The sequence below is a fragment of the Labeo rohita genome, chromosome 22 (genome assembly GCF_022985175.1).
Source record: "Labeo rohita strain BAU-BD-2019 chromosome 22, IGBB_LRoh.1.0, whole genome shotgun sequence".
Taxonomy (NCBI): Eukaryota; Metazoa; Chordata; class Actinopteri; order Cypriniformes; family Cyprinidae; genus Labeo; species Labeo rohita.
In genome coordinates this window covers 50,002,671-50,022,514 of record NC_066890.1, presented here as the reverse complement: position 1 = coordinate 50,022,514, position 19,844 = coordinate 50,002,671, and the positions used below count along the sequence as shown (strand labels likewise).

At 34.0% G+C, this 19,844-nt stretch overlaps 2 protein-coding genes and 1 long non-coding RNA gene across 29 annotated transcripts in view; 1 reads left to right on the top strand and 2 right to left on the bottom strand.

Annotated features, from left to right (window-relative positions):
* LOC127154076 (uncharacterized) overlaps positions 1-7,287 on the bottom strand; it is a 194,327-nt gene extending 187,040 nt beyond the window's left edge. For 4 of the 17 annotated variants that reach the window (XR_007825418.1, XR_007825427.1, XR_007825414.1 and 1 more), the window contains exons 1-4: positions 7,197-7,283; positions 6,055-6,300; positions 5,792-5,886; positions 2,149-2,262 (exon numbers count right to left, since the gene is read on the bottom strand). This is a non-coding gene — a long non-coding RNA (uncharacterized LOC127154076). Of the gene's footprint in view, positions 1-2,148; positions 2,263-5,791; positions 5,887-6,054; positions 6,301-6,674; positions 6,733-7,196 lie in introns of those variants that run through there. The other 13 variants (XR_007825412.1, XR_007825422.1, XR_007825421.1 and 10 more) reach the window with 8 other exon arrangements.
* Positions 1-19,844, top strand: part of LOC127154068 (uncharacterized) — a 301,907-nt gene that overhangs the window by 268,349 nt on the left and 13,714 nt on the right. The window lies entirely within an intron of this gene.
* Positions 8,393-18,551, bottom strand: LOC127154073 (uncharacterized). Of its 5 annotated transcripts, none has more exons than XR_007825410.1 (6): positions 18,306-18,536; positions 17,108-17,425; positions 16,707-17,033; positions 16,117-16,247; positions 14,112-14,158; positions 8,393-8,538 (listed from the first exon to the last, which is right to left on the bottom strand). XR_007825410.1 is itself a non-coding variant. In XM_051095479.1 (5 exons), the coding sequence occupies exons 1-4, from the start codon at positions 18,367-18,369 to the stop codon at positions 16,123-16,125; spliced, it is 825 nt and encodes a 274-aa protein (XP_050951436.1). In that variant the 5' UTR covers positions 18,370-18,551; the 3' UTR covers positions 12,238-14,158; positions 16,117-16,122. The 5 variants fall into 5 exon arrangements, 3 of the variants coding, with proteins under 3 accessions (XP_050951436.1, XP_050951434.1, XP_050951435.1); XR_007825409.1 differs by lacking the exon at positions 8,393-8,538 and adding an exon at positions 12,238-12,870 and having other exon boundaries at positions 18,306-18,535; XM_051095479.1 differs by lacking the exon at positions 8,393-8,538 and having other exon boundaries at positions 12,238-14,158; positions 16,117-16,238; positions 18,306-18,551.

Sequence of the window (19,844 nt, the reverse complement as noted above, 5' to 3'; positions counted from 1 at the left end):
AGCAAATACAGGATGTGAACTAGGAGGGTCAAACGCTGACAGGAGAGAATTCACACAACACTTTAGCAGTTCAGGTGTTAGATCACACACTGAACCACTGAAGAAAATGTTTCACAAGATTTTATTGTTCTGTTTGTGCTGCTGGAGTCTGACTGGTAAGTTTTATTATTATTATTATTATTATTATTATTACTACTATTATTATTATAATTATTTTCTCTCTCTCTCAATTTCAGAGTAATAAAGTTGTTAAATTATTTAATTTTTAATTTCCTGTTATGTACCAAAATAATTATGAATTTTGTATGAATATAATACAAGATCTACTATTTTTAAATTCAGGTCTCTGTTGGGATTAGAGTTAGGAAGTTTACATTGACATTTCCAGATCTGGAAATGGTTATGAAAATAATGGAAATCCCTGCAGTGAATGTAAACGGTCAGAAAGTGTGAACTTTCTTTTGAGGTGTTTTCAAATATCAGACATTTTTTGTCAAACATTTTTAATCTGATCTATATTAACTTGATCGATATGTCTCATTTATTAAAAAAAAAAAAAAAAAAAAAACATATTTAAAATATCCAGAACAATTAAAACTGCACTTTTAACCGGCAGTAACTACCATGTGTTTATTTTTTTAACAAATTATGAAACTTTAAACACTGATTGTCCTTTACACTTTACAACAAATTAAAGACTAAGTTTATAAGGATTTAGTTTAAAACTAGATTAAATCAAGGTTTATCTAATAATTATTTTGCAGCAAACTTTTAAGTTTGATATGAGTACACTTACATTTTAATAGTCATTTTGATCCTAGCCTAGGCTTTGATGTAAACTCTTTATTCACTTATTATAGCTTTATTTGCCAAGTGCACGCAAAAACACACAAGCAATTTGTTGTGGTTTCTTAGGAGCTCTTAGTACATACATACACACATACATATATGTGGTATACGTCCAGAACAGAAGTTCTGTTTTTGTGTTTGTGTACAAATTTGTGCATTGTGAACTGTATATACATATGCGTTTAATCCATTAAAAATCGCTGCTGCAATGTTTCCTCTGTGTGCTCGATTCTAACAATCTCTATATTACGGTAACAGTTTACAGCCTACAACAGCTATTTATAAAGTCTGCTGATATTTTACTTCATTCTTTTGTTTTTTGTTTTTTTGTTTCTCCTGCGGTAAATGAAACTGATTTCAGGCTGTGTAACCAAAGTCAGAGGCTTTAATCTGTGTAAAATCTATTCATCAGGTGTGTTTGGCGAGTCAGTGTCAGTGATGGAGGGACATTCTGTCACTTTGAAAACGAATGTTGCTGAAATACGTAAAGGTGATGATATACATTGGAAATATGGAGTTAATAAGTCTCTTATAGCTACAACGGAGAAAAGTAATGCAATCTCCACAAATAATGATACTGATGTGAGATTCAGAGACAGACTGAAGCTGGACAATCAAACTGGATCTCTGACCATCACAAACATCACAACTCATCATGCTGGACTCTATACACTAGATATTACTGGAGCGAAAGAGTCAACAAAAACATTTAGTGTTTATATTTATGGTGAGTAGAGATCATTTGCTGAAATGTTCACATATTCTATTTGCACAGCAAATGTTTATTATATTTATATTTTGAGATGACAGACACATTTAGTGACTGTCAACACATTAAACACTCACTCAATACAAAATTTATTACACAGACTATAATTCACAACACTCAAAATAAATTGACTGTTGTGTTCATATTCCTCTTATCCTGTCATGTTTTCAGCTCGTCTGCCTGTTCCTGTCATCAGCAGTAACTCTTCAAACTGTTCTTCATCATCATCATCATCACAGCAGAACTGTTCATTGTTGTGTTCAGTGGTGAATGTGAGTGATGTGACTCTCTCCTGGTACAAAGGAAACAGTTTATTGTCCAGCATCAGTGTGTCTGATCTCAGCATCAGTCTCTCTCTACCTCTGGAGGTGGAATATCAGGATAAAAACACCTACAGCTGTGTGATCAACAATCCCATCAGCAACCAGACCACACATCTGAACATCAGTGAACTCTGTCACACATGTGCAGGTATGACGGTGTCAGTATGCGTTTATTATGCTGTAGATAAGACTGATTCAGTCACTTACATTACATCTCTTTCACTGTCCTTCATATCCTCCTGATTCAGTCTCTCTGATAGTGTTGATCTCTGCTGCTGCTGAATCTCTGTTGATTGTAGCTGCAGTCGTGATCTTCAGCATCTGCAGAAAACACAGAACAATTGATACAGAAGGCAAGTATTATTTTCTCCTTTTAAACAAGTAAAATAAGAAATAATTCTTCAAAAATATGTTTTAAATATTTTAGTCATCTGATTGCCCTATTTTTTATTATTTAATTTAAATTATTCTCAAAATTTTCACCGTTATAATAAATGTCTATTTGTACATAATGAGACTAACTGTCCTTTTTACTCATCTCACTTGCATACAAACACACACAAAACAGATTCTCTATTTCTTAATGCGCATCAACACTGGGAAAGCAAAAAGAGAACTGTTTATTTTTTAATAATAATAATAATAATAATAATAACGTTGTCCATTTTATCTTATCTCCATTTTATGAACATAATCTTACATGTGCAAAGATGCGGCTGGTGCTTTGAAGTTTATATGAATGATAACTTTTGTTGTGCTTGTTGAATTTAAATGCTGATTAAATTCAAAGAATGTAAAATAATCTGTTAAAAATCTGGGTTTGATTTATGTATAAATTAATGTGCGATTTATGTGTCTCTTTGAATGTAATGATACACACTGTTTTAGGAATTACTTGTGTTAAAGCACTTATAATACAGTACAGTTTTAAGTTTTGCCGTACTGTCTATTTGGTGCTGGCTGTGCATTATGACTCTTCACATCATTTTTTTTCGCGATTAATATTGTTATTAAAATTATTATTATGAAAGTAATATTGTATTTTCTACTTGCTCTCCTTTGCATTATTAACTTTAGGGTGTAAATGTACGTTGCATAATGTGCCCAGGGATATACATAATAAAATAATATAATACTAAATAAGACATGACTCCGATTAATGGCTTTATTCCTTTTGGATCTGGATTACGTTGTTGTATTGAGTTTACGCATCATCTGGACTCAGAATTGTTTCATTTATTCTTGGGGAAATGTGCATTTGGATATAAACGCTGTCATAATTTACCATGATGTAGTGATTCGAGGGAAATGACTGAGTAAATTGAGAAAATACGCTTAAATATACCAGAGATGGAGAACAGAAACTATAGCTGGCGCTATGTTGCGCATATATTGTATTGACGAGTACCGGTCTGAGTGCCCATATAAATTACAAACAAGTGAAATGTTGTTTCTTTGTTGATTATATAACAACTTGGAAAGCAGACAAAAAAGAAAAGGTAAAAGGCATTATTTGAGACAAGAGCATATTAATATAATAGGCACAGACCTCTAGCGGAACTGACTTTACCCTGCGCTGACGTCACTTCCGATTTTTGTGAAAAAGGCTAATTACATTTGTTAGTGCCATTTTTAAAAAATCTTTGCGTGTTACTTTGGTGTTATATTTGAAAGCCGTAATAATAACAAATAAGCTGTGAAGAAGCCTGTGTGGTTTTAATTCATCTATTATTATTTAAACAGTTGAGACTTGTGAAGTAGAGATCACTTATGCAGAGACGACATTCTACAAAAGAAAAGCACAGAAAACAGTAAGACAATTTATTGTTCATTTGTTGAGTATTTGTACAGTTGGTAACACTTTACAATAAGGTAAAACTATCATATGAAACTATCATATACAAAGTTTAAATAATGACATTTAAAATAAAGAAATAAAATTAATAAATTCTAATTTAAAAAAGTCGAAATTATGCCATACAAATTTTATTTTGCATACAGCATAATCGGGGGGGTTATGATTTACCAGATCTTATTTTGTTCTTTCTGGCTTTTTTTATATTATAATTTGACGGTTAGTCCTACCACGCTAACTGCATTTTTTCTGAACAATGTGTTGTCGTATAAATACTTGTGATATTGCCATTTTAAGACCATTTTATGCCACTGAATATATAATAACATTACAGCATAAAAATGCACATAGTGCATGCCTAATATCGCATGCACAGGATGAAACACATTCATCTGCAGCACATTTACATAGAAAAACAAATGGGGGGGGAAAAAACAAAGCAAAAGTCAATTGCAAACACAAATTCTCTTCCTTCCTTCCTTCCCTTAACACTAGCTACGAGAGAGCACCATTTTGCATTGCTGCATGTACATATGCAAACAGTGAATTGCAGCTTTGAGTTTATTTGGACTTTTTCTTCTTTAGTGTAAGGAAACACTATTAGGCCTCAAATTATGGTTTTTTTTTTTCAGCTTTCAGCATATATTGTGTGATATACTCGATATACTGATTATTGCAACAGGCCTAGTGTCAACAATGAGCTTTCATAGTATAATGATCTATCAAATCTATCATGCGTTTATAAAAGACTTGGTACTACAAAAAGTAACTAACTAACTAACTAAAATAAATAAATAATAATAATAATAATAATAATAATCACATTACATCACATTTAATATTATTATGCTTTTTTTTTTATACAGAAAGTAGAAGAGGAGAGTCGTGTGGAATATGCACCAATTGCAATCAGAAGATGATCAAACTTAGAACAACATTTAAGTACAAGACCCTTATTGTCAAATCATTTTCATTAGGAACTTCCTGCAATGACCTCAGACTCTGAGTCTATGGATGAGCATTTTCATTGCAACTTTTTCATTTTTGCAAAACATAGATGCAAACTATCCATCAAAAGGTGACAAAGTGAACTCTGCTGTGGTATCCATTATTTACAACTAAACAAAAATGTGGTTTGATCTTTTGGGCAGAAAAAAAACAGCTTGTGCATGAGAATGTGTCTACTGCTGGATGTTTGCATTTGATGTCAGTTTGTCAGTGTGTGTCTAAGGTGTCAATAGTGTCTGTTTGAGTGTGCATCTGTGCAAGTATGAGTCTGAGGTGTCAGTATTTTGGCTGTGTATAGCGTGTGCCGTGTGAGTGTGTCTGAGGTGTCAGTCGGTGTGATCAACAGGATTTTTTTCATTTATGCTCACAAGAAACCGTTGACTTCTGCTCTACAGGGAGGCCACTTTACAACAAAATACTAAACTCATTATTGCTGTTTTTGGCAGAAAAGAGTCTCAATCAAACAGTGATATTTACAGTATGAAAATGTAAAATATTATATACATTTTGTGCATGATGATCTCAAACAATGATCCTGCAGTTAAGCAGTACTACACTCAGAAAAAAAGGTACAAAAGCTGTCATGTGCAGTATCTTTTCAAAAAGTACATCTGCTTCTTATGTATCCCTTATGGGTGCATATTAATATCTAAATGGGCAAAAAGGTAATGCACCAGTTAGAGCTTGTACCTTTTTTTTCTGAAAGTGTAGCTTTAGTAGTTTTTTATTCTTTCTAAGCAGATTCTTTATCCATGTTTATATCCTGTTTTTTTCTGCCAGTGTTATTTAAAGAATAAAATCAATGTATGATTTACAATTCATGACTTGTGTGTGGTTAATCATTCATTTTGTTTGTTTCAGCTTTGATGAGAAACTAACAAAATATATATTTTTTTCAATAGCATAACAGGGCTCTTGTCCATATGTAAAACAATGATTAAAATTTAGAGGGTGAGATTAAAATCATAATCAAACAGAAAATCTCACCTTGAGTTTCCAATGATAATGGTAGTTCAGACACAAATAGGCTTTGTGGACTCAAGATATTCACTCCTGCTCCAGTTTCAGCTCTGTAACACCACCTGAGGATCAGGGAACAAAACATGAGTGATGGGGTGAAGGAGTGTTATCCAACAAATGACACAAACCACTTGTTTTTTTTTTTTTTTTTTTTTATTTTAGTAGAAAAATAAGCATTAGCACGTAGGACTACATGGTTAGTGTGGTGTTGTGGTTAGTTGTGTTAGTACCTAGTGTGCTCTTAGTGAGTGGGTGGTTGGTTAGTTGTTTACTGGTCCAAAGAGCCCACATGTCTGATATAATATAGACTCTGTCATATTCTGGTCTGTAGATGTGTCCAGGTCCCTCGTTTGATGTGCGCCTGAGGGACTTTTCACCGGATTCATGGTCCAGCAGGTGAAAACCATAAGCCTGGTCATTTTAAATAGCAGCACCCCTCAGCAACAAACAGGAACAGTATGAGTAATCGTTCGTGTCTGCAACACAGGACGGAAACTGTGCAGTAAACTTGACACACTGATAAATACACCTGCGTTCATCAGTAGGAAAAAATGACACAAACTCGCCACTTAAACAGCTCGTGCCTGATCACGCCGAGTTTATAACGCGAACATAGCAAGATTAACAAAACGTCTTTCAGTGAAATAAATGAGCGTTAAATGTGATTATAACACACCCACATGACCAGTAACAGCATCCATTATATATTTTGTGACACTAAATGACGCTCTCTGTTGTTTTCTTTTAACACAATTTATTTCAGGCATCAAATATATTTTGTATATCCACCTTGTAAACCTAAAAGCCGCCCTACATCTCACAGAAACTCACAGAAAGTAGATATACATACCCTCAGTTTGACCACTAGAGGTCGAGTCTTTTTCACTTCTTCTTCTAGGGTTTATGGGCGGTTATTTATTTTTACTGGCTGACGCATTACCGCCACTAACTGGTATGGACCAGGACCAGAATGTCTGTCCTAGAAATCATAGGTCTGCAATTCAACGTCAAAAGAGCCATTTTGGCAACATGGAAATTCACATTAAAATTCACATGGAGCCACAATATATTTGATACACCTGCATTCATCAGTAGAAAAACGACAAATAGATGCCAACTATTGCGGTAGCGGACGCCTACATTATATTGAAACAATTTCCATCTATGTTGTTTATAAAACACCCGCAACACCACCAATACTAGCACCCGTTGCGATTCATATATTGTGTATGTTGGTCTGCAGTCATGTTGTTTCCTTTTACATAAATGACATCCTGTATCAAATGCATGTGTATCCACCTAATGATTCTGTATTGTAAACTTAAAAGTTGTCTTACATGTACAGAAACTCACAAAAAGCAGATATACATACCATCAGAAATTAAACTAATACATCGCTTGACCACTAGAGGACGAGCGTCGTTTCCACTTCTTCTTCTTCTTTGTTGTTTTAATGGCGGTCGTTAAGGTGCATTACCGCCACCTACTATACAAAAGTGTGGGCCTGAGTCAAATACCTCCCAAACAACAACAACACTAGTAATAATAATAATAATAATAATAATAATAATAATAATAACTTAAATCCCGTTGTCTTTAATGTCTTTAATGCTAATTTCTATAGAACTTTGTTCCCTAATTTCTTTCTTTAATATTTCTCTTTCTGTGATGTACTTTTGGCAGCATAGTATGTGTTCCACTGATTTCTCCTCCTGACAATGATCACATCAGCCAGTGGGATGTCCTACTTTCTCCTGGATTCTATAGTAATGTCTGCCTATTACTTCCCTATCCCAGTTATACCGCCATTCCTTTATTATACTATTCTTAATTACTTTTGCTTCTGATTTTCTGTATGCGCTTTCTATAATCTCATCTAGTCCACATGCTTAGCTAAAACATCTGCAACTTCGTTCCCTTTAATTCTTGTGTGCTGGAATCCATGAATACCACTAGCTTTTACTCTCTTAAGTCTAAATAAAATTTCATATATTTCATATATGCAATCCTGCCCGTTCTTTGATTATATCGACTTAATTGAAATAAATGCTGAACTGGAGAATGAACATATAATTACTTTCTTCATCAACCCTACTGTATATTGCCAAGTGATCTGTAGTTCTTCTCTTCACTGAAATTCCTAATTCTGGTACAAAAACACAAAAATCCGTTTTCACTGTATCCTGAGGCGGATTAACGCACAGGCATTCTTGTATTGTAGAATACACGCAGCAACGGCGAAAATTCGCGCAAGCGTTAAATCGAAACCGAAAGTAAAACGCGCGTTTTGAGAGCTACTCACTGATGCGCGCAAATAGGCTAAATATCTAGGCTGCTATAAGTATGTAGGTTATAATAGACCGTGTAGTCATCATGTAAGACAGCAGCCATACACTTATGTTTTATTTTTTTTCCTTTTTATTCGAAACATTCCCAAACGCATTAAATATATCATGAAATATCTCGATTCTCACCTTTAAAAGAGACGTTAACTTCCAGAACAAATATTACAGGTACTCACCCCCTTATCATCCAAGATGTTTGTGTCTTTCTTTCTTCAGTCAGTAAGAAATTATGTTTCTTGAGGAAAACATTGTAGGATTTCTCTCCATATAGTGGACTTCAATGGTGTCCAAGTTTGAGCTTCCAAAATGCAGTTTAAATGCAGCTTTAAAGGGCTCTAAATGATCCCAGACGAGGAAGAAGGGTCTTATCTAAATAAAAATAAAAAGTAGTATAATTATTGATCAGCATTTATCATTGTTATTGTAAGGGTTGGAGTGGGCTAGTAATGTAATTCTTTCTGGGGTAATCTTAATTTTTAAGTAGCAAGTATGCTATGTGGTGTTAGTGCACCTGTCCCTCATGCCTTTTTTTTTTTTTTTTTTTTTTTTTGTTTGTTTTTACTGCAGAAATTATAATTATATATAAGATCAGGGAAAGTGTAGAAGATTTTTATTAATCAAAGTCTGAAGTAAACAAGTATAATCAATGTGAATATAGCTATGTGTGTAAGCTACTATTATAATCATGTATCTCTTGTATGTACAGAGGGCCTGCAGAAGGACATAAAGAGGCCCAGAAAAGAGTGTAATGTGTAATTAAGTTAGTTTACCATCATGACCATGAATGTAAGGAGGCATGTGGGAGAATAATCAAGTTATTCAGATATTATGAACACGTTTCCTGAGAAAAATGTATGCATTGTATAGGGGTAGAAGGACTATGTTAAACACGCCTTGTGGAAACAACTGTATAAAAGAGTGTGCAGATACAGATTCTGGAGATGCTCTGCTGAGTCTCTCGGCTTCATTGTCTCTGACAATAAAGTCTATCTTCTGGCATCAAAACCTTAAGACTTCGAGTGATTTCTCACAGAAGCGGCAGAAACCACCACAAAAGATGGTTGTATCTTAAACAACAAACAAACATAATGGAGAAAAAAAAACATAAATATGGATTTCCTACATAGTGTATACATAGTTTATATACACTTAAAAAAGCACATAGACAAGGTTAAATATCTTTGAATAACTCATCATAATGCATAAAAATATACTTTTTTGTTTTCTATAACCCTGAGGGATGAAACAAGAGAGTTAAATTTAACAAGAAAAAAGAGGAGGGGGAAGGAAATTTAAGCCACTTTTGCTTGTGGATGAAAAAATTATGGACATAAAGAAATTAACAATGTATTCAAGAGTCAACGATTTAGGTTTTTTTTTTTTTGTAATAAAAAATGTTTTGAGGATAAAACTTTGGGTCACATTAGTAAGGTTAAAATATAAGAACTTAAATCAACCCTGTAAGATGTGAAATTATTTCCTCATGAATTCAAAGTGCAGGAACCCTGACAAAAACAGATGCCATGCAACAAAACAATAAAACTAATCTGGAGAAGAGATCTTCAAAGAGGGCAAACAACACCACCTCTATTGCTCATTTACAACCCCCTTCCTCCCTCTCCTCTCCCTTCCTGCATCTCACACTTTTCCCCCAAAAGGTTCCACTGAAAGTCACTACGAATGTCCATATATTACATGTGTTACATTTTGTGGATATGTTGAAGTTTCCCTTTCATGTTTGGTATCATTCTAAAGGTCTTAGTGCGATTGGTAAAATGGTCTCAATTTCACAGAAGTCACTTATATTATGAGGAAGACTGAACACTTTTGTAGAATTGTGTTTTGCTGCTGAGGGGTGTGTTTTCCCCTTAGGGTCGGGTAAGAATCTCCAGCCAGGTGTGACCCTGGGGCATGAGATCTCCTGACAAACCAAAAGGTCTTTTATGTTTTTACAACTGATTGGAAGATTTGTTTGTTTTGGTCTGGGTATATAAGTGAAGTGACAAAACATTACGGGGGGATTCTGTATTCAGAAGAACCCCACACTGTGTGTGAGAGTCTCTGGAGCTTTGGCTCTAAATCTCTCACACACTGCTGTGTGTCTTTCTGCGGTCAGGTATGCATCTCCCACTCTTAGATTTATCTTTGCGTAATTTATGTTATGTATTTATTTTAATTGGAACTGAATTTAATTCTAAATTGGATTCTCATTGTTAAACTATGTAATTGGCATGATACATTTTTACCTGACAAATAAATTGTTATATTTGATTCAATCGGATCTCTTCTGAAATCATTATTTCTAGTAGATTAAAGTGTAGTCTGATCCAGAATAATCAAATATCCAAATTAAGACATAATCTGTATTTGTGATTAGTTTAAATTAGAGAACCCGCCTAAATTTACGATCATATGAAATTGGAGTCAGATTAAACATGGAGCTAGATGGAAATTGAAAGTAAACCTTGATAAACTAAGTGGACTTTGCAGAAGCGCTGTGAAAAGACCGAACATGCATTAAACCTTCAACCAGACAACTGGACTCCACGTTTGGGCCAGTGGATGGATCCTTACAACCCAAAGTATATTGGATATTCTTCACAATCACAAAAAAAAAAAAAAAAAAAAAAAAAAAAAAAACATTGTTTCATCAAGACCACAAAATGAGCAAATTTCATCAATATCAAGATATTTACATTTGGATGAATCACACCTGTCGCTCATATCTTGTAAGTTGTTGCGCTTGTTATAATGTCTTAAGTCACACGATAATGTCAACATGGCGGATGATGTCCGGATCACATTGATACTTCATGCATTTAGGCTAAATAGTACATAATCTTTTAGCGCTTGTTAAATAAATACTGAATTAAAATGAAGTACCTACTCCGTAGGTGGTTTCAAACACAGCCACAAACTTTGGCCCAAGAAAGGTTTAGTATTCATTCAGTTTTCAGAAGCATATAAATATTAATCCTTGAAGGAAAAGAAAAGCCATTTATGATTTATTTATGATCAATTAAAACAAAAATGGAGTGAATCATGTTTTTAATAATGTAATCACATATACATATAAAGATCTTTGAAGTTTTGTTTCAGAAAAGAAAATCCATGTGTTGGTTTCAGTCTCTTGACTGATGTACAATTCAGAGAAAACAAAAGAAAATGAGCACCAAGTGAAAGATGAATCAACAAAGAAACAATAATGCTGCCAAAAGAAAGAATCATGAAAAAATGGATTCATCTGAAGGAAAGCAATCACATTCATCAAAATGTGTTGATATTCTACAGTACAAACACTGGATCAAAATATAATAATTAAAATAAAAAAGAAAAGAAACACAATCACACTTGACGATCACAACAGAACTGAAAGACACAAGACACATGCAGACAATATAAAAATAACTCATCAGATGGATGATGAATCTTAAACAAAACAATGACAAAACAACAAAACATAAATATAGGTTTGTATACATAGTATACACAGGAAAAAAAAAAACACAATGACAATAATCTTTGAATATTTTTTTCTTTTTTTTGTTTGTTTTTTTTAAATACATAGCCATTTATCTATAAAATAATGCAGTCTTTGGTAACAGCTTTTAAGGCTTCAAAATTAAAATTTGTACTATTTTTCACAACATGGTCATCTTTAGATTTGGCCTCTTTTTTTTTGAAACATCTACCTCAAATTTGGAACACAGATTTACCTTTATGGCTTTGACTTTCTAGCAGTTGTTTCATGATTCATGATTTATAAATTGTGCATGTGCATGTATACATGTATGTATGTATGTGTGTGTGTGTGTGTAAACATACATATATAGACACATCATTTTCATAACTAAAACCAAATTCTCTCCAATCCCGATTACACACTACACACACCTGAACCAGGAGTTCAACTCTGCAAGACATCATGTTTTGACATCCTCTTATATCATCTTATATAATCCTCTTATATAATTATAATAAAAAAATATATTATATATTATATTATATTATATATGATTCAATCATGCCTATTTTTTTTTTTTTTTTTTTGAAAAAAAAAAAAAAAAAAAAAAAAAAAAAAAAAAAAAAAAAAATATATATATATATATATATATAAACTATATATAAACTATATCATTGATAGAAAAGACCATTTACAGCCAACAAAGGCAGCTTACAAAGGAAATGTATGCATTTTTTAATATAGATATAGATATAGATATAGACATAGACATATACATATATATACACACACCTGATCAAAACCAAACACCCATGCAGAAAGATTCTGTGGAATCCAACTGTCAATCATAATCTAAAAAGGTGTAATTTTAAATCTTGGTCGCTAAGGGGCACTAAAACCTAAAAGTGATTGGAGCCACTTTTACTAAAATGTCTGTAACTTGTGACCAGGTTGAGATATTTTCAAACTCAGCACACATATGTAGCTCATTCTGTGTTCACATGAAAAAGGACACAGTGACTGACCACTTTGTGGCACTATAACATGGAAAAATATAAAAATTGGCTATAACCATCCAAAAAAAAAAAAAAAAAAAAAAAAAGGGTCATGTGGTGTTTTTGTTCAATGTGCCAAGACTATCTTTGAGGACTTTTGTGTATATTGGAAACCACAGCTGCCGTCATCCAATGTTTTGAGCAGCTGTCAGACAAGGAGGCAGATTTAATTAAATCTCACCCCTAGAGAGAGGAGAGAAAAAAAAAAATAAAAAAAAACAACACCTGCCACCAGGGGGTGCCTTGGCATTTCTCACATGTTAAAAAGCACTAAAACACATACATTTCCTTTGTAAACTGCCTGTGTTGGCTGTAAATGTTTTTTTTTTCCTCTCTCAATGATGCAAGTAGTTGCTTGCTAAAGAAAACATTACTTTTTTTTTTCAGTCATTGCTTTAAAGGCACTTGACCCTTGATAAATGCTGCTTGCAGCTATAATTTAAATTAATGCACATAGGTTTAAGCTGTAGCTCTAGTGAACTGAAAGATTATGTGTAAATTTTAGACAGATGCATTTACATTGTGACTGTGCCCCAGATGCAATCAACAGGAACTGTCTCTGTAAAGGTGTGAACCAAATGGTCCATACATTTAGAATAACAAAGGAACACCATTTCTCAGGAACTTTTTCTAGACCTCTGGAGGATTGCAGGATCTCTTATTTGTCTTTAGGTATAAAGTTCTGTCTTACAGACAGTCTTACTTTCCCTATGAGAGAAGCTACGCAGAAGCTATGGAGAACTTTGGAAGAAACTAGGAAGAAGCTTCGAACCCTTACACGGGTTAAGATCTAGAAGATGGTTATGTTACATGACTTTCTTCAATAAACTCTTTTCCCCTGAACTTTGGTCAAACTTACTTATTTTATGTATTAGAGAAATCCAATACATATGGCGAGCCACCCAAACCACTGCTCAGCCAAATACAGCAAAATCTAACAATTCATATAAAAATCTGTTATTCAAAGTTGGTTAACCAGTGTTTTCTGTTGAAAGTGGATGATTTAAGCGTTAGTGTTTAAATAAGAAACAATAGCAAAATAAATAAGCAGAGCGTGTCAGGTCACTTTCAGTCAAGATTGCATCTTCTGACTCTCAGCTGATAAAGTTGTTTTCTTTTTCACTTAATGCAGTTTTTGTGTAAGTGCAGTGAGGACTAATAGAAGAATATCAGCACATTAATGCTTCTTGTTGTGGAAAAGACATGAAACAGATGTTTCACTGTTCTGTTTCTGTATGAATAAAGTATAATAGGCAAAGCTTAAAAGGCAATAAAGTATAACTATAACTATACTACACATAACTACACATCAAGCACTCACTGTTCTGTTGCCAGTACAGTGTTGCTCACATTATTTCTCAAATATATTTATACATCTTGGGATCACTTTGTGAGTGAACAGAGTTTCAGGACATCCCATCTACCTCAAACAAATGTCTTTTGGATCAGGCGAGTTATCATCATCTTCCTCCTGTAAGAAAACACATTCACAAAAGGGTAAAATTAATGAGGAGGTCTGATGTTTTAGTTAAACAAACAAAAATAAACACTTAAACTCAATAAATAAAAACAATTATTGTTTGCATTTGTGACAGTTCTTAACACAGTAACAGTTTGCAGATGCACTTAGGACACTAAAGAGACATTTCTACTGACTCTGAAAAACACCAGTGTGAAGATGCTCTGTGTTTCTGATCAACCATGTGAAGATGACATAAACCTGCTGCAGGAGTCATGAGAACTGCAGATGTGAACAGAGCAATAAACTGCAGTGTCTGTAATGTAAGACACCTAAGACAGAGCTACAGTGAGACAGAAGGACAGCTGATCATCATCCTTACAGTGCCAAACCACATGTGACCATATGAACCCTCATGTGTTCGAAAAAGTCTTCAGTTTCTGGACACACAAGAACAAAAATTTACACTGTACTCACCCCCTTGTCATCCAAGATGATCATGTCTTTCTTTCTTCAGCTGTAAAGAAATTATGTTTTTTGAGGGAAACATTTCAGGATTTTTCTCAACAATGGACGGCCATGGTGTCCTGATTTTAAACTTCAAAAAAGGCAGTTTCAATGCGGCTTTAAACAATCCCAAAAGTGGTTGTAAACGATCCCAACTGAGGAAGAAGGGTCTTATCTAGTGAAACGGTCGGTTATTTTCATTGAAAAAAAAAACGTAAATCTCAAAGGCTTGTCTTGTCTTGCTCTGCCTGAACTCTTGTGTATTCTGACTCAAGACAGTTAGGGTATGTCAAAAAACTCAACTTCTCCCTTAACTGCAAAAATCATCCTACATCGCTGCAGACGTACCGACCCAGTCTTTGCAAAGTGAACATGCAAAGATCATCAAACACCCTTAACAAAAAAGGTAAAACAGCGATATAGGGCGATTTCAAAGTTGAGGGAGAACATGAGATGGGAGTTTTTCAATATATCCTAACTGTCATGAACCGGAACAAAAACAGTTCAGGCAGAGCGAGACGAGACAAGTGTTTGGCATTAAAAAGTATAGAAATTGTATTATTTTTATGAAAATAACTGATTGTTTCACTAGATAAGACCCTTCTTCCTCAGCTGGGATCATTTACAGACGCATTTAAACTTTTTTAATTTAAATTTTGGAAGTTCAAACTCGGGACACCATAGAAGTCTGCTATATAGAAAAAAAAATCCTGAAATGTTTTCTTCAAAAACACAATTTCTTTATGTCTGAAGAAAGAAAGACATGAACATCTTGGATGACAAGGGGGTGAGTACATTATCTGTGAATCTTTGTTCTGGAAGTGGACTTTAATGTTCAAAATTTATTCCTAAACCTACAAAAATATCATCCTACATCGCTTTTGCACAAGAGTACACATCTATCTAATTTTTTTTTTTTAAGAAAATGACCAATCGCTTTGCTAGAGAAGACCCTTATTCCTCAGCTGGGAAATTGCATTAAAACTGCATTTTGGACGTTCAAACTTGTGGACACCATAGAAGTCCACTATATGGAGATAATTCCTGAAAAAACAATTTCTTTACGACCGACCACAGAAAGAAAGGCATGAACATCTTGGATGACAATGGGGTGAGTACATTATCTGTAATTTTTTGCTCTGGAAGTGAACTACTCTTTTAATACAATGTCTTAAACTGCATCAAATGGACATTTTCATTATTATAAACTTGAAATATTGTTATTTAAATATCACATCTAGAATTCTTTAAACTTATCCATTGGTGTTTTCTATTAACACTTTGTGTCGTCATATTAACTGTTACTTAGTTTATTTGGCAGTTCTTTGTGTTTTTGATTGTTTTGACATTGTCTCAGTAGTAAATATCTGCTTCTGTGTTGTTACAATGTGTCTTGAAATCATGTCATCTTAGTGAAATCAAAAAATGATAATCTTGTTAAATCAGCTGTATGTAATACTTACATTCTGTTATAATACTGTACGGCTCCTGCGGTTACGGTAAACCACACCAACAGCTACAGCAGCAACCAGCAGAACAGCAACAACAACTACTCCTGCTACAGCAGCTGCAGACAAACCTGAATCTGGAACAGCTAAAGACAGACAGTCGTTATTACTAGAGAGTGAATGATAATAAATCCAATATTTGACAATATCTTTAAATGATATTTACTGCTCGGGTGTGTTCATAGTGTGTGTGTGTGTGTGTGTGTGTGTGTGTGTGCACTTGGATGGGTTAAATGCAAAGCACAAATTCCAAGTATGGTACACCACACCTGGCCACACATCACATCACTTTCACTTCCTACTTTAATCACCAGTTGCATGATATTGGTTTAACTGCACATTTTGTAATTTCTTCGAGCAACCGCAGTCAATCACAGCATGTTTAGCTCAACAGGAAGCAGCATGGCTGATAGGTAAACTGGCTGATATTATTCATTATTGCTTTAAACAGTCCACAACCCAACACATAATGAGTTGTAATTTTTATTTTATTTTATTTTTTTAATTCCTCAAAGGAAAATGCATTGACTGAATCAGTTACTCACCAGTGATAGAAACACTGAATCTCTTCACTCTGGTGATACTGAATGTGCTGCTGTTGATGTTGATCTTGAGTTTATAATCTCCAGAGTCTGTGATTCTGGTGTTTGTGATGGTCAGAGATTCAGTCTGATGATCCAGTTTCAGTCTGTCTCTGAATCTCTTATTACACTGATCATCTGTACAGATCTTACTCTGATCTCCAGTGATTTCAGCGATGAGAGTGTCATTAAAATACCACGTCATTGCATTATTTGGGTGTTTTATTACACCAGCATCTAACGTAACAGATTCTCCCTCCTTTATGTCATATGGTTTAGTAGCAGGAACATCTGAAACACAAACCAACAGCTGCTGGAGGATCTTGTATTTTAAACTGCATTCGAACACTCATTAAATGACTTACCAGTGATGGAAACATTGAAGATCTTTTCACTGATGCTGATTCTTAGTTTATATTCCCCAGAATCTGTGTTTGTGATGTTTGTGATGGTCAGAGATCCAGTCTGATGATCCAGCTTCAGTCTGTCTCCGAATGTCTTATTAACTTCATTACACTGAACATCTATACAGACAAAATCTGTACTGATTTGAGCGATGCGAATGCTGCTGAAATACCACTTAATACTCTCTTGGTGTTTTCTTTCAAACTCAGTGTGTAGAGTGACTGAATCTCCCTCCGTCACCGGCACCGACACACTGTCTGCATAAACACCAGACAGACCTGAAGAAACAAACAACAATATATATTATGAGACTGTGATGGGTGGACCTCTGTCCCTCTAGGGCAGGGGTGCCCAACCCTGTTCCCGGAGATCGACTTTCCTGCAGAGTTTAGTTCCGAACCTAATCAAACACACCTGTCTGTCTGTTATCAAGTGCTCCTTGAGATCCTAATTAGCTGGTTCAGGTGTGTTTGATCAGGGTTGCAGCTGAACTCTGCAGGAAAGTCGATCTCCAGGACCAGGGTTGAGCACCACTGCTCTAGGGGCATGCAATAAAATGTTGTACATTTTAAAGTTAAATTCATCTATCTGGTGCACTTTGAGTTTTCAAAATGAAGAGCTCCAACACAGGTTCAGTGTGCAAACTAAACAAAGAAAAAGCTGGTGAATTGACTTGTACTTGAGGTTTAAAATGGACTCAATCCTCTTTTTAGTTGTGATATAGTGGCTCCGTCTAAATTACATTCACACTGGTGAATTTGGAAGCCAAACAAATTAGAATATAATAGTACAAGTAATTTGTATTTGTAAATGAGTATTTCACAGGTATATATTATTCAACCTTATTCTACAGTAGGGAAATCAAAATACTTTGTTTAATTTCTACACTTGCAAGCAGGGCCTAAAACTAACATCTTGTGATTTGAGAAAATTTGCCAGCCATAAATAGCCATTAGAAACTAGAACAAACCACTGCATTTTAATCACAATACACAGAAAGATGCTACACACATGTACGAGCAGTTTTATTATTATTATTATTTTAATTTGATTGCATCATTTTAACATTGTAACTTTCCGGAAAATGGCTAAGGCTAACTATAGCTATAGGCCTAAATGGACACAAAAATGGGCGGAAGAGAGATTGTAAGATCTCACCATGGTCGCGTAAAAACCAAGCTAACGTTACTCCGAGTACAATAAAGAAGAGCTTCATTATCATCAGTATTTTCTTCAGGAATAGAATGAAATATCATAAATCATAAGTGGCGTTGTTCTTTAACGCTAAAAGCTGAAATAAACGCAGAATCTCTCAGTGGGTAAAGGCTAACGCCATTTTTGTCACAAACATTGTAAGTTTCCGGAAAAAGCGTAATGTCCTGCTAGCCTCTACCCAGCCAATGGGTTAAGGCTAGAAGGAATACAGCTACTGGGCATGCGCACATCAATCTAACGTTATTTTTGTCACAGTGTAGGCTACAACAATAAAATTATTTTTGTTTAAAATAAATAGTTTTTGTATTATAGTAAGGGCTAAGTTTAGGGTTGGGGTAGCTGTAGACTTTTAAAAAACACAGTCCAATAGGTAGAACAATTAATTTCATTGTTATTTTCCGGTCGGAGCTGTATCCCTTTCCAGTGGGATGATTCTTCTTCTTTGACGTATTATGGCGGTTGGCAAACCAGCTTTACGTGTATATACCGCCGCCTACTAGGGTAGCGTGTGGAGTATTGATGTTAAAGGAAAACTTCAAATAAATAAATAAATTAAATAATTAGTTAATTTAAAAATATATAGTATAATTCTTTAAATCCTGTTTATTAATATTGTATCTTTGAGATAGTATGTGTAAATAGTATGTGAATAGTTGCATCTTTATTTAACAGTTTCTGAAGTGAGATCTGATTAATTTCTATATGAAGTGCTATAGTGCTATTACGAGATATTATGCTGTCTCCTCTCATTTCCAACTGTTTTTTTTTTTTAATATTATAAAAATGTCATCCTTTATTCTCACTATCCCACATACCATTTAATGTTTCTTTCTTTTTTTTTTTTTTTTTTGAATTAGCACTTTTATTTGTAATTTAATCATCAGAACATTAGATTCTATGTCTGGATGTTTTTATTTATTTATTTATTTATTTATTTATTTATTTATTTATTTATTTATCGCTATTTGATCCACCACTTAATTTCCTTCTATTCCTATAAGTAAATCTTTATTTATTTATTTATTTATTTATTTATTTATTTATTTATTTATTTGTATTCTTACATTGCAAAATGTCTGATAAAATGTTTTGTCTAGTGGAAGATTTACCAGTCCTTAAGCTTGAAAATAAATACTCTTGGTGAGTAAATCATGGGATACATTTCTTTTTTTTGGGTAAGCTATCTCTTTAACATGTTATTTTTTTTTTCCATAATTTTCACCAAATTAATGTGTAAAATAAACAGCTTCTTGTATAAAGTAATGCTGTTTATGCATGGTTAATGAATACAGTGAATACAGTTTTATTTTATTTAACTGTAAAACTGACACAAAGAAGATTTTCACCTACAGGTTTTCCAGATCAAACCACATCTCTGAAGAAAATAAACCACAGAAAGTTTCAATTTGACTCAAAAGATGAGCTGCAAGAGTGAGATGGAAGATAATATTGACTTCTTGTTGTGTTTTACACAATAACACA

What these genes read in the sequence shown, in the direction of transcription:
- LOC127154073 (XM_051095478.1), bottom strand. Translation starts at nt 18,369, where the DNA reads ATGATAATGAAGCTCTTCTTTATTGTACTCGGAGTAACGTTAGCTTGG. An exon ending in CTTCAATGTTTCCATCACTG is followed by an intron (nt 17,034 to 17,107) that starts GTAAGTCATTTA and finishes TTTGTGTTTCAG; the next exon opens with ATGTTCCTGCTACTAAACCA. An exon ending in ATTCAGTGTTTCTATCACTG is followed by an intron (nt 16,248 to 16,706) that starts GTGAGTAACTGA and finishes GTCTGTCTTTAG; the next exon opens with CTGTTCCAGATTCAGGTTTG.